The sequence below is a fragment of the Podarcis liolepis genome (genome assembly GCF_965112155.1).
Source record: "Podarcis liolepis genome assembly, chromosome: 10".
In the NCBI taxonomy this organism is placed as follows: Eukaryota; Metazoa; Chordata; class Lepidosauria; order Squamata; family Lacertidae; genus Podarcis; species Podarcis liolepis.
Window position 1 is genome coordinate 49,037,909 of NC_139562.1, and position 12,705 is coordinate 49,050,613.

At 40.9% G+C, this 12,705-nt stretch overlaps 1 protein-coding gene across 2 annotated transcripts in view; it reads right to left on the bottom strand.

The window, feature by feature from the left end:
• ANO6 (anoctamin 6) overlaps nucleotides 1–12,705 on the bottom strand; it is a 66,936-nt gene that overhangs the window by 30,252 nt on the left and 23,979 nt on the right. For both annotated transcript variants that reach the window (XM_083463419.1, XM_083463420.1), the window contains exons 3-6: nucleotides 9,853–9,978; nucleotides 5,244–5,309; nucleotides 3,071–3,349; nucleotides 1,931–2,044 (exon numbers count right to left, since the gene is read on the bottom strand). In XM_083463419.1, the coding sequence (XP_083319545.1) occupies nucleotides 1,931–2,044; nucleotides 3,071–3,349; nucleotides 5,244–5,309; nucleotides 9,853–9,978 (585 nt within the window). The remainder of the gene's footprint in view (nucleotides 1–1,930; nucleotides 2,045–3,070; nucleotides 3,350–5,243; nucleotides 5,310–9,852; nucleotides 9,979–12,705) is intronic.

The following is a 12,705-nucleotide window of genomic DNA, read 5'->3' on the forward strand; positions in this document are numbered from 1 at the left end:
CTGTCGTACCTACGGGACCGCCTCTCCTGATATGCCCCGCGGAGGACCTTAAGGTCCACAAATAACAACACTTTGGAGGTTCCAAGCAGCAAGGTGGTTAGATTGGCCTCAACGAGGGCCAGGGCCTTTTCAGTACTGGCCCTGATTTGGTGGAATGCTCTGTCACAAGAGACTAGGGCCCTGTGGGACTTGACATCTTTCTGCAGGGCCTGCAAGACAGAGTTGTTCCGCCTGGCCTTTGGTTTGGACTCAGTTTGGACCCTTATGTTTCCCTCCCCTTATGGTTTTGATTTATGGACTACTATTAAAATGAGGCTGCATTTTAAATTATACTTTAACCCGTATTTTAACAAACTGGGGGGCTTTTTTGTCCCTCCCCCCATTATGTTTTACTGTAATTTTATTGGTGTTAGCCACCCTGAGCCTGACTCTGGCCGGGGAGGGCAGGGTATAAAAATATATATATGATGATGGTGATTACACTAGTTGCATTTTATTTTTTATATTATATTTATTTATTTTCAAAAAAGTGCAAACGTAACCAAAAAAAGAAGGAAAGCGAAGAACAAAACATGTGAATCACAAAACGCCGCAGTCTAGAAGGGCAAAAGCACAAAGGCGGATGATAAAGCATTATCTCACAAAAAGATTCTGTTTACAAATAATAAAGCTATAGAAAATTAAGTTTTCTTCACCTTTGAGTGAGCCATCATTACTGAAAATAAAGGTTTCATAATACCAGTTTTATTTCAGCTCAAAGAATAGTTGACAGCCTTGGGAAAGGTGATTGCACTAGTCAAGGGAGAAAGCTCTGCTGTGAGTCTAAGGGGCAAAAGCTACCCACCACAAGCATGGGTCAAATTGGCATCTCTGAGTTAAAAGAAAGGAGGGAAAATGCACACGGCTAAAGAATAAAACCAACTCAGAGCTCAGGAATTCTATTTCAAAACCAACATGGAAGATATAAAAAAAAATGCTGAAAATAAAGCTTGGGTTTTCATCTTTTGTTCCAGCTTGAAAATCCGAGTACTTTTAAAAGGTTCATAATCTTCCTTCATATGACGCTAAACATAATTAGTTTTGTTATTTGGTCCATGGGCCAATATATTCCCCAATACTAGATGGTATTTTGCACAGACCGCTCTAAATATACATAATTCTTGTAAAGACACTGACGGCAAAAGCCAGGTAGTGACTTTGTTAAAACTGTGTATAAAATATATACTGTATTTTTCCATGTATAAGACTGCATTTTCCCCAAATTTTTAAAGTTTAAAATTGGGGGTCGTCTTATACACGGAATGTTGCAATTAAATATTCTTAATTTTGGGCTCAAAAATAGGGGCTGTCTTATACATGGGGGCATCTTATACATGGAAAAATATGGTATATATCACTTAGTGTTTGCCCATTTTGCAGTATTCCAGAAAATGTACTGTTTGTCCACTGAAGTAGCTGCAAAAGAGACAGGCCACAGTTTGGCATACAGGGTGCTTCCAGATTGCTATGATTTTTGGGTGTGATTTTGGGTGTCAATCGCATACTGACATATTCAGGTAGAGCAATTATAATTGCTTTGGTGATGTTGTGCAACAAATTCACTCCCCATCCCCAAATCAGGCTTTTTGTGATAAGTGAAATGCACTGGAAAGTGTATGATAATAATTCCTTGATGAAACACCAATATTACCTTCCCACAAACAAATCAGAATGAATGCTCAATATGTAGTTAATGTTTTTTTAGCCTCCCTGCAGTTTTTGCGCAAGCAAATAAGGATGAATGTTCAACAAACAGCTAAAAGGCCAGCTAGTATTTTCTTATTGGCTTCTATAGAACCTTTTGTATCATTGTTTCTAGGATTATTTCTAGGATTGCAGGGTTGTTTCTTTGGTTTTTCAGAAAGGTACTTTTTAAAAATATTGCACTTACATCATGGAGTGGAAAAGCTGCTTTGTAGATCCCAGAATCCAGCAGCTTATTGATTCCAAACTTTCTCACGTTGTCTCTTATAGCATATTCCCCACGGCAAAGAATAAAGTGAACCTGAAAAACCCCCAAAGTTCTTTATTAATGAAGAATTGGACCAGAATAAGCTCAGGGGACATCTATCATGTGGTAGGAGTGTCTAAAATTATGCATTGTCTTGATCATTGACCTCCAACTGGTCCAGACCAAAGACCCACCACCGACTCCCACCCGGCAAAAGGGGACCGACTTTTACAAATTCACTTCTGATGTATACTTAATAGTGCTAATCAGGCACATTATTAATCCTAAAATGGCAGTTCATGGAGCAATATACATAGTGTTCCTTAAGTATTACTACTAAATGAAAACCACTGAAGTGGGCAGGTAGCCTGAACAGATATTCTGAAATGGGAGGTAGGTTTACGCTGTGAATCAGGGAGAAAGGAAATGGAAGCAGGATCAGTTGAGGCATTTGGAACTTGGCAAATGGATAGAGAGAGGCTTCTCTGCCCAGCAAGGAACTTTCCCCCTGACTCAGGTCTATTTCAGGTTGCAGTTAGTGAACTAAGGGTGATGTGGCATCCCTGCTCCTTCTAACTCTCACATTCTGCAGCCAGACTCCTGTTGTCACTTACAGAACTGAGCTACCCACCACAAGTGTCCCGATTTTCCAGGGACAATCCTGGAATTACGAAAGCCATCCTGGATTCTGGTTTTATCTTGGAATATCCCTATTTTCCCCAACAGTTCTACCGCTGCTGAGCTTGGGGAGGAAGATGAGATGGTGCTTGTCCCACAAGACGGTGGTTGTGGCTGCAAGGGAGCGTCCTCCAGATGTTTTGGGACTACAACTCCCATCATCCCTAGTTAACAGGACCAGTGGTCAGGAATGATGGTAGCTGTAGTCCCAAAACATCTGGAGGGCCGAGTTTGCCCTTCTCCAAGCTACAACCCATCCCCAGAGATTGATTGTACGGTGCAAAACATTGTTCGTGCATTGTTTGGCTGGTCTGATGCTCAAAACAGCTAGAAAAAAAATAAGTCTAGATATCTACACCAACAGAAAGTAAATTCATCCTTATGTAAATGTTGGGAACTTACTATCCGGCTCCTGGTTGCTGGATTGAAGAAAGTTTCCTTGTCCTGTATGTAAAAGTCTGACAAACGGTCGATTTCAAATGGCGCAGTGAAAAACTCCTGCTCTGGTTTGATGATATTTTCATCCACACTGAAGAATCTGCTAATCCACTTAAATGGTGAGTCACGTGTTTTCAGGTCATTGGGTTGCAGGGGCAATTTGATGTGCATAATTTCAGCGAAGCTGCACAGCAGTTCCCAAGGTGCGTGCACTTTTACAAATATAAGCTTTTCATCCACAACCTGCAGTGAATGGAGATTCATAGATAAAATTTCACCACTGTTTTAAGCCATTACCAGCAAAGGGACATTTTTGGACAAACTCAGCTGAGAAGTTCTCCTGCACTTGACATACCGAAAACAGTAGGAGCATCATAAGATTACAACTGAAAAGGTGGTGCTTATTTTTTAAGAGTGCAAGGCTTGCTGGAAGTCATCATCCTCCCCTAACCTGGCATACTATTGGTTCTTCAGGGATTAAAGTGTGAATAGGAAAGACTGGTGTTCAATGAAGAAGTAGCTATTTCCTGAGGGAGAGCCTGGAAATTTCTGCTTCAACATGGCTGCTGGTCTTTCTTACAATACTTCTATCCTTGAGCTTGGGTTGCTGTCTGCTAGGCATCCATGCACACACAGAGAGATGGATGGAGAGGGAAAGAGAAAGAGACCATGCAGCGTCCAATATTGCTTCTCCTTCTGCATCCCTCATCCCTCCAAGTAGGCCTGAGCAGAGGGAAAGGAAGAAGATGCAAAGAGGTCTAGGAGTTTGCAGGTATGCATGTGTTAAGTGTAAGGTAAGTCATGAGGACTTTACCCATCACTCCTTCTGATGATTCAAAGATGATCAGAAGGTATGATAAAGATACCCAGAGGCACTTTTGGCCTTACTGTTCTTTCATTGTTTTGAGGCTGAGACCTGGCACTGAAAGTAGATTTGTGAGTTTAAGCCATGGCACAAACTAAGCTCCAAGGAAAAGGAGATATAGGTTTTCACTGGAGAAAAGTGTCTATTAAAGGGACAAATAACTGTCTTGTTTTAAGTCAATAAATCCATCAAGCATGTTATAAACAAAGTTGTATAAAGAAATTCTATTACTAGTTGTGATTACAAAATTTACCTCTGAGAGCAAGGTTGCTGTTTCTAAATGTTTTGATTGATGAACAATGCCAGTTGATGACACTAGCATAAAAATGACATACGGTCATAAATATGACCAAGTTGGCTCTAAAGCTTGATTTGCTCTTGATTTTTATCACTTGCCACATGTAATATATGCAGTTGACCTTCATTGTCCACAATATAAAATATCTGGGAATTGGCAGAGGCACTGTAAATTGTGCCGGTTTGAAGAGGGGTAATTTTTCTCTCTTCAGCTTACTATATTTCAGCAATATGGGTGGATGGAAATCTGAAAGAAGGCATGATTGTTGTGCATAAATGAGAAACTGTGCAATTTTTATCTGATTTTTTCTTTTCTTAAAAAAGGTGGAATAACATAGGGCGTTAGAGAAGCTGAACCATATCACTTCATTTCTAGCAATCGTAGAGTCATCCCATAATAGCCCAGCAAGTGCAGAAACAGAATGAACTTCTAATAGTTATGCAGGAACACCAGAAGGAGCAGTTGACAAGACAGAAATACTCTGCAGGCATTACAAATCTACACTATTTCAGATAAAAGCAGATTAACTTGCAGTGGAGAAGGTACACTATGAACCAGAGCACTGACTGTGTTGCAATGTACAGACAGAACTCTTGTGTAAGCTGCCTTTCCTTTTCCTTTTGGTGGAAGGGACAGCACCATTAAAACATAACAGAAAAGGCATGGTTCTCCCATAGTGAAAGTGCAGGCACCTCTCTTTGCTGTAACATTTAAGACATTCTTTTGTGCAACCCACTTCAAACCAAGTGTTCTGAATGTATTGATTTGTCACACACACCTGAGAAACAGAATATATATAACAAAGAGGGAGTTGAGATTCCCCCCTCCCACTATTGCCAGATTAGAGAGAGAATGGTGTGAAAAAATGCAAGCACCTGGATAGATTTCAATGCCACTTCCATACAAATTCATTTTCTCCCCTTTTGATGAAAAAATTCACACTTTGCCAAAAGTACAAAGGAAGCTGCACTCACCGAACTTGTTGCTTCAAGCTGCAAACCACAGTTTATCAAGTTAGACTCATACGCTAGCCTCTTCCTCTGTTGAAATCGATTGAAAAATAGTTCAAGATTTTATTTTTTCCCTATGAAGAGCATAACAATTCATATTCCCAACAGAAATGCACCAAGGTCTTCGTGCAAAAAGAACAAATCAATGCGTTTAACTTATCACCAAGAAGCTTTAGAATCCGGCTTTCTTTGCATCTGTTTCACACATCAAAATATTAAGCTCTACACACAATGTGATGAATCCATACAGCAAACACATGTATATGTTTGAACGTGTGTGTGCTCTACAAGCACACAAGTCAGGGAGTTGGCATTGGCCATGGTTCTGTGAGTGTGCAAGGTGGCAAGTATGGGTTTGCCACTGAGTGCGAAGCAGGCGTTTTTCTTACAAACAGACATTGTTCATAAAACAGAACAAAAGTAAATATATAACAATACTGAATTTTAAGAAATAATTCTATAAATAACACAGACCACGTTTTCAATTCATAGAGTCTGTTCTACAGGTCAGTTACATTCAGTTACATTCATGGGAATTTTGAGTTTGGGGGAGAAAGAGGTGGGGAGAGAGAGGTGGGAGAAAGAAAGGGGTCATGATCTTTCATTCTTTTGCATAATGTATGTGTGGAGTTTTTGCATCAGTGTCACATGGGTAGGTTCTTTATTAATTTGTTTGTTTTTGTTGGCAGTGTGAGACACTGGAGTGCCCAGAGCATGGCTGGTTGCATTTGGTTGACTGCAGTGAGGTTTTTTCGTGTGTGCAAGGGGGTGGGGGTTGTTGGGTCAAATTAGTCATACCGATTCACACTATTGTTTTATAGGACCGGAAAAGAAAGTTTTCTCTTTGCGTTAAAGAAAACTGTTCAAACAACTTCTCAGTTTGTCAAGCAGCCAAACTAAATTTGAATTACTATATTTGAATGGTACAAGTGAGTCAGTAAAAGAATATTTACTTATGAAATCAGGCTCTTCAGGTCCTGGTAAACTGGATGTTCTCTGGTCTGTATCTCATGATAAATCTACAATATACTGAGCCACTTTGTAGAGTGGTTTGGCTCATGCAGTTCTTCTGTCCTTCATGCAGTCTGTTTCATTAGCTGCATCTTGGTTTGAGGCAAGCCATGGTTTGCAGTATCATCCAAATCTGGGAAGTGATTTGCAATTATATCCAACCAACCACCCTGCTTTGGAGCGAGGACAAGTGCAAACCATAGGTTGCCAGTTCCGAGATAATGATGGTATATGCCAATGGTATATGCCAAGAAAAAAATACTGTAGCTAATTAGGCTTGCCATGCAAGAGGAAAGAGATAGGGGTGAGAGAGGAATCACAAGCCTGAGGCTTGGTCATGTAATGCCAAACCATGGTTTAGCTTGGTGTTACATGGGATTCAACCCTTTGGTTTTATTTTATTATTTTATTTTATTAGGAGGGCTCCACAAGCATTATATGTGGCATTCCTTCCCTGTTGGCAATTTGCTATTAAGTCCAGTTTAGCTACCAGAATTAGAATCAGAATCAGAATTATAGCATCTTAAGAGAATCCAGTGTTAATGGGGCAATGACTACAGTTGTTGCAGTCAAGGGGCAGAGACTGAAATAACAGCCAGCAGAAACTTTTAAGATTCAGCAGCAATGTTCACACAGAGCAGTGAGGAGATTCTCCTCCTTTTATGCTGATCATTGTAGCCTTTCTGCTGCTGACTTTAGTGCTGAGATAAGCTCCCTACAGTCCTCAGAGGCTGACCTCTCTAGGCAGAAGGTGGAGGTGCAAATCTCCCTGCAGTCATCAACAGAACAAAAGAAAGTTTTTTCTGTCCACTACACACACATGCTCCAGATAAGGGGTTCCTTAGCTCCCTATCCCGGACTATCAAAAGTGAGTAACGGTAGTAATTAAAAGATTTGTACAAGAACTGGGGTTGCATATTTTGGAGGACAAATGCAGATCATAGTTTGCTGGTTTAAATGTAAGAGAAAACTATGGTTTGTGCTAAAGAGAAAGTACTTAATCAAAACCAGGTATTTGAGGGAAGAAGAGAGAGGAAGAGGAGATGCACATGAGTACAGGACTTGTTCCTCTAGTCCCAAACTGTGTTTCAGTAGTAGATAGGTAGCCGTGTTGGTCTGCCATAGTCAAAATAAAAAATTCCTTCCAGTAGCACCTTAAAGACCAACTAAGTTAGTTCTTGGTATGAGCTTTCGTGTGCATGCACACTTCTTCAGATACACTGTGTTTCAGTGTTACTTTTGAATGGAGCCTTTGAAGTTATGAAGGGTTACTCATTCGTTAATCTAAAACTCTTATTAACATAGCTACAAATATGGTGTAGCTAAGCCCTGCGCTACAAACTGGAAATGTGAAAATGGCTCGATTGAGGTTAGAAAGGTCAGGTCAGGATCATGTTTAGTCAATCTAAAGAAAATTGGTGTTATTGCCATTTTTATTTTCATTGCACTTTGGGGCTGCTAACACCATAGCTGGCCTGGTTTAGGAGGGCAGTGTGAGATTGCGTAGTCATGTGGGTTATAAATCACCCTACTTGCTTGCATATGGGTGGCCAATGGCTTCATTTCCATGTGGCTGCATATATTTTGCAAGTTCAAAACCCAGAACTAGTCATGGAATACAAAGCATGTGACAGGATATAATGGTTTTGTAATGCAGGCAAAAAGTGAACCAACTTCTGTTTTTTAAAACTTACTGGGAACTTTTAGATAGAAAACTCAGGCATAAATAATAATATTCTTTTAATTGTTCTATTTGGTTATGTATTTTTTGATTTTTAAAAAATTGTTTAGGACTACTGTTGTTGTGATTATACTTATGTAGTATTTTTATATGTTGAAAACAGCCTTGAGCATGGTTTTAACTTTGGAAAGGTGGCATACAAATAAAATGATTGATTGATGGACTGACTGAACACACAAAAATACAATATGCTAAGACTAAGACATGTCAGCAGATTATGCTGGGAACCAAACAGATAAGTGCTAAAACAAAACAAAACCACAAACTGGCATGCGTGGAAAGCTAGCAAGAACATGGGAACTGCATAGTGTAATCTTAGTTTAATTGAGGAAGGAGATCAGGCAAAATATTCAACAGTTAAACATGGTTGTTAAGAGTCAGTGCAATTCAAAAAGAAGGAATGAAAGAATTTGAATTCCTGACACCTAGGAGGAAAATATAAATTATAGGTCATTCAAAGGTAAATAGCATAGTTACACATTTTAGGTAGTATTTTGAGGTCAGTAGGTCCTTAACTGCTCTTGTGCCTTTAACAGCTAAGTGACATATTCACATCTAGCAGGGGAAATTTCTTCCAGTGTAGACCTGGAGTGATAGTAAACTGCCGCTATTGAATTCCTGCTTATCATGCAGTGGCACCTATTAGGAAACAATGAGGCAACCAGGGTTCACTAGATTGACCACAAGAGACCTATGAAAAATAGGATGTTGATGCAGCTGGAGCCATTTGCTGGTCCCCAAGGCACATTTATGCTATTTATGTCTCCGTTTTTTCATTATTTCCTCTTTTTTGGTTTAATAAGGATTATACCTTATTATATTATATAGTATAGCCTTCCTGGTATTACCTAAATTTGGATAAGGAAATTGGATGGTTGAACAACCCTTCCAGCCATTCTAAAGACGCCTTCCTATAGAAAGCTAGCAAGTACAGAAGATAGCTTTCCTGTCTCCCTGTTGAGCTGGTTTTTTAAGTGCGAGGAAGGGTGTTTTTGTTTAATCTGGGTTGCATTCAAAGATTCATTCTGAAGGGGTACTATCCCAAAAGCGCAATACCAAGCTAAAAATTGAACTGTAAAGGTAAAGGGACCCCTGGCTATTAGGTCCAGTCGTGACAGATTCTGGGGTTGCGGCGCTCATCTCGCTTTATTGGCCGAGGGAGCCGGTGTACAGCTTCTGGGTCATGTGGCCAGCATGACTAAGCCGCTTCTGGCGAACCAGAGCAGTGTATGGAAACGCCGTTTACCTTCCCGCCGGAGCGGTACCTATTTATCTACTTGCACTTTGACGTGCTTTCGAACTGCTAGGTTGGCAGGAGCAGGGACCGAGCAACGGGAGCTCACCCCGTCAATGCGGGGATTTGAACTGCCGACCTTCTGATAGGCAAGTCCTAGGCTTTGTGGTTTAACCCACAGCGCCACCCGCGTCCCTGTACGGAACTGTACGGAATGCATAACTTTTAAAAGCTTCCTTTTTTCATTCTTGGCCTCAGTCCTCTCTTTGTGGCAAGCGCTCAGAAAAGTAACCGAGCATGCCAGCACTAAGTACATTTGAATTCAAGGGATAATATAGCTTTCAACTACGAGAAATAAAACCCAACTGGAAAGATCAAGACCAAAAAAAAAAAAAAAGGCCAAGGGGAAGAACAGCAAATCCTCTCTTTGTTTGAGATTCTATGAATCAGCTTTGTGGGAAAAGACAAAAGAAAAGAAGGGAAGGTACACCTTTGGAAGCTGCAATCACTAAAAACAGATGCTTCAAATTGCCCATAAAAGAGGAGTCCCCAAAAACAGCAGCATAAAACAAGAAGGCAAGCCATACCATTTGCTTCTTCTGAAAGCTCCTCTTATGTTGCTTTTTGCTCTCATCTTCATATACTAAAACAAAGTCGATTCTTCTTTGGCCATCATTAAAGTAGAGGGAGTCAGGTTTCAGATTAAACTCTGCCTGTAAGAAACAGATCATACCTTTAACATTACAGCCATCTTTACATACTAGAGTGAAAATTCCAACATACTATCATACAGAACATACCCAGCACAGCTTTAATAAGAGACTGTGGACTCTCCTTCCTTGGAGTTTTTTAAGGAGAGGTTGGATGGCCATCTGCCATGGATGCTTTAGCTGAGATTCCTGCATTGGAGGGGGTTGGACTAGATGACCATGGGGGGGTCCCTTTCAACTCTACAATTCTATGATTCTAAGTTCAAGAAAGTGCACATGTATGTTCAATTGGCTCAGCTCTGTAGGAAAACGTTTGGATAACATCGCAACATACACAAAACCTATGTGCCACCCCACAAGGTGTAAAGATTGAATTTTAATCCAATACATGCTGAAGAAATTGTTTTTTTATATAATGGAATGAATAGTCTACCAAAGCAAAAGTCAATGGAATGCATAAGCTTGTCGCTGCAGATCTTGGAAGCAAACATTGATCTGAATATTTATCTCAAACGTGCACTAAAGCTTTGCCTAGCTGTCTCGAATATGCATACCGGCTTGTGTGTCTCTGTTTGCTAATGTGCCATTGGATGGCTTGAGCAAAAGGGTCACACTATTTTGCTGGAAAGAATTGCTACACATCCTAGACAAGTGGGCAAGCAACTCTTCACAGAGAGGTGTGCACTAGTGGTTCTCACCTGCACAATGGTTTTGCCACTTAATGTTAAGTACCACATCTTTTACAGCGTGTACTTCTAAAAGCATGTCATAATTCGGTTTTGAAATAGCAATTGTTGTCTTATCCTTTTGTCCTCATACAAATGTGGATCCGATGTTCAAAACAACACTGCTTTGAATGGTGGCTTCTTGATGCCATCACTGCTATTTTATCCCAGAAATCCACCAAATGAAGAGGCTACTTTGCCCATTCCTAAGGGTAGGGCTGGCTCTGATTTATTACGTGCTGTTGTTTTTAGCCTTACAGGTGGGGAAATGAGACTGGAAGTCATGGCTTTAAAAAGTGAATAAATCTGCAGCTGGAGCCAAGGGATCCATCCACGGCTTAAATGAGCAACCTGGAAAAGAGGAGGCTGAGGAGAGATATGATAGCCATCTTCAAATATCTGAAGGGCTGTCACATGGAGGATGGATCAAGCTTGTTTTCTCCTGCTCTGGAAGGTAGGACTTCAAGTTGCAGGAAAGTAGATTCTGCCTAGACATATGGAAAAACACTCTGACAGTAAGAGCTGTTTGACAGTGGAACAGTCTCCCGCGGGAGGTTGTGAACTCTCCTTCTTTTAAGCAGAGGTTGGCTGGCCATCTGTCATGGATGCTTTAGCTGAGATTCCTGCAATTGCAGGGGGTTGGAGCAGATGAGCCTTGGGTACCTTCCAACTCTAAGATTCTGTGATTCTATGATTCTAACCTCATGGTCTGAAGCTGGGAATTGGTCTAGTGAGTTGTTCAGTACTGTGGGTCCTTAGTTCCCACAGAAGAGGTATTATGGGTGTGCGGTGACTAACAAGCAATATGAACCCACTGAGTGGGATAGGCCTTTGGTAGGATCCAACAGGGCTCTTCTTAGAATCTCACAGGATTTACCCTTCCTATTATTGACATATAAAGAGAAATGGTTGCATTTCTCATGCTTTCTAAGCAGTTTCAAAACCTGATACCGATAAACACTTGAGTCAGTACAATATTATTTGCTAGGCAGAGTAAATGTTCAATGTTCAAAGTATCTATGTAGCACTAAAAATAAAACAATTCAATCTGTGTAATTGCAGTAAGTGGGACTTCTTCGTAGGCAGAGATCCATACTTCTTGTTTCTGGTTAAAAAGATACTAAGAAGATACCAAGAACTGAAATCATTTTGTACTGTTAGAAATCCAATGAGATGTGTGAAAGGATGGACTAAATCCATAAAATGCATTTAGTGAAGGATGCTGTATAGTGATTTGAGATGTCCGAACTCTCTTACATACTCAGGACCGCCATACCTTAAGGACCATCTCTCTCTTATGTAATGATCTCAGGCAGGCAAGCAAGTCCCAATAAGAAGTAATGACTCTCTGGCAGTTTTGTGTTACGTTTATTTACAAAAAAAAAACAACACATCCAGAGCATGGCTTCTTGCCTGCTTGCATTGACAATAGTTGGTCAGCCTGAATCTCCACCCCTTTCACAGCAGGAAGGACACCAAATTCCCGCTCTTGCCCTTCCATTGTCCTCTGACCTTATCCAGTCTCCTAGAATAGGGATTGAGAAGCTGGCCTTCCCCCTCTGCACTTCCACTCAACACACTCTCAGTCGTCTGCTTATCTGCTGATTGCCTAGCAATGCTCTGGCTGCCTCCTAACTCTCCCACTTTTTAAGAGCTGACAGTGTTTTCTTCAGGAAGGGGGGTCGAACTATGCCTTCTCGGCTCTGTCAGCCAGTTCTTACCTGCAGAGTCGCTCTCTCTCTCTCTCTCTCTCTTAGCTCAGTTTCTGAGTTTCCCTGCACTTGGGTGATCCATGTTACTGACACCTTATAGGAATTGACCTTGACCCTGCAATATAGGAATTGACCTTGACCCTGCAATCATCATCTGAGTCCCTTGTTTATGTGCTTCCTCCATGAAAGGTCTGGAGGGTGGCAACACGAGAGCGGGCCTTTTCTGTGGTGGCTCTCCATTTGCGGAAGGCTCTCTCTAGGGAGGCTCACCTGGTGTCTTTGTGGCATATCCT